Source organism: Centropristis striata, unplaced genomic scaffold (genome assembly GCF_030273125.1).
Source record: "Centropristis striata isolate RG_2023a ecotype Rhode Island unplaced genomic scaffold, C.striata_1.0 Scaffold_29, whole genome shotgun sequence".
Classification (NCBI taxonomy): Eukaryota; Metazoa; Chordata; class Actinopteri; order Perciformes; family Serranidae; genus Centropristis; species Centropristis striata.
Window position 1 is genome coordinate 86,451 of NW_026739045.1, and position 1,050 is coordinate 87,500.

Genomic DNA, 1,050 nt, shown 5'->3' on the forward strand with positions numbered 1-1,050 from the left:
AAAAAAAGAATCAGAAAAACAAAAAAAAATAATAACAAAAACTGTCTTTAAAATAAAAAATTAACTCTTGAAACAAGATAAATTATCTAACATTTCTAAATCTAAAGCTTTTTTAATTCATCTTGTTTGAAGAGTTAATTTATTATTTTAAGTGTTCAACATGCTTATTTCTAGATTTAATAATCTTAATTTAATAAATCTTGTCAAGGTAAATTATCTGTCCATGCAGCAAGATCATTTCCCTCAGATTTACTGTTTGATCTGGTTTTTAAACACCTTTTTTTTTTTTTACAGTCTTTGCTCACTTTTCAGCATAAAATCTCCCCCACAAACAGGAAACGCTTCACTAAAAACAGAAAAGATCATAAAAATACATCACATTACATCACTGCATACACATATAATTGCACACTCTCAAACACGCTACACATGTACACAAAAACACACTCACACATATTTCTGCAGCACACACACCCTGACTAACACACACAGCTTCTGTTCCAACAGGTTTTAGGGAATCTGAGTTTTTATAGCGGTGAAAGTTGTTTGGAGCAGGTCTAGTCTGGATTTAGTGGTTTGTTCTGTTTCAGTCCCTGTGGTAACGGAGCTGCTGTTAGAGGAGGAGGAGGCCAGGTTAGGAGGAGGAGGAGGAGCTGCTGGGAGGAGGAGGAGCTCATACTTGTCTGGGGTAGTTGTAGTGGTTTCCGTGCTGGGAGTCTGGAGGCTGAGGACTGGGTTTACGCTCCAGATGTTCGATCTCTGCTGGTTCTTTGGCCGTGCAGTGAGGAGGACGCTGCTTAAAGAAGTCGGACTGATAACGGACCTGCAGGAGGAGGAACGGACATGTCAGAGATCTGAAAACAGCTAAATGAAAAGCTTTTTAATGAACATATAATGCAGAAAATGATGCTTAGGGTCGTTTTTAAATGGCTTCATATAGATATTGAATTTATTTGTATTTATTATTATAATTTATTTAATAGATGGATACTGCATGTAATATAAGCTATTCATTTGATTTATTGTTTTACGAGCCTCCGGCCCCCGCGG

General features: G+C 37.0%; 1 protein-coding gene across 1 annotated transcript in view; it reads right to left on the bottom strand.

Annotated features, from left to right (window-relative positions):
* Window positions 1-286: 286 nt before the first annotated feature.
* The window catches only part of LOC131968011 (phospholipid phosphatase 2-like), a 9,076-nt gene continuing 8,312 nt past the window's right edge, over window positions 287-1,050 (bottom strand). Inside the window, exon 5 of the mRNA XM_059328757.1 lies at window positions 287-823. Within this exon, the coding sequence (XP_059184740.1) occupies window positions 674-823 (150 nt within the window). The 3' untranslated portion in view covers window positions 287-673. The remainder of the gene's footprint in view (window positions 824-1,050) is intronic.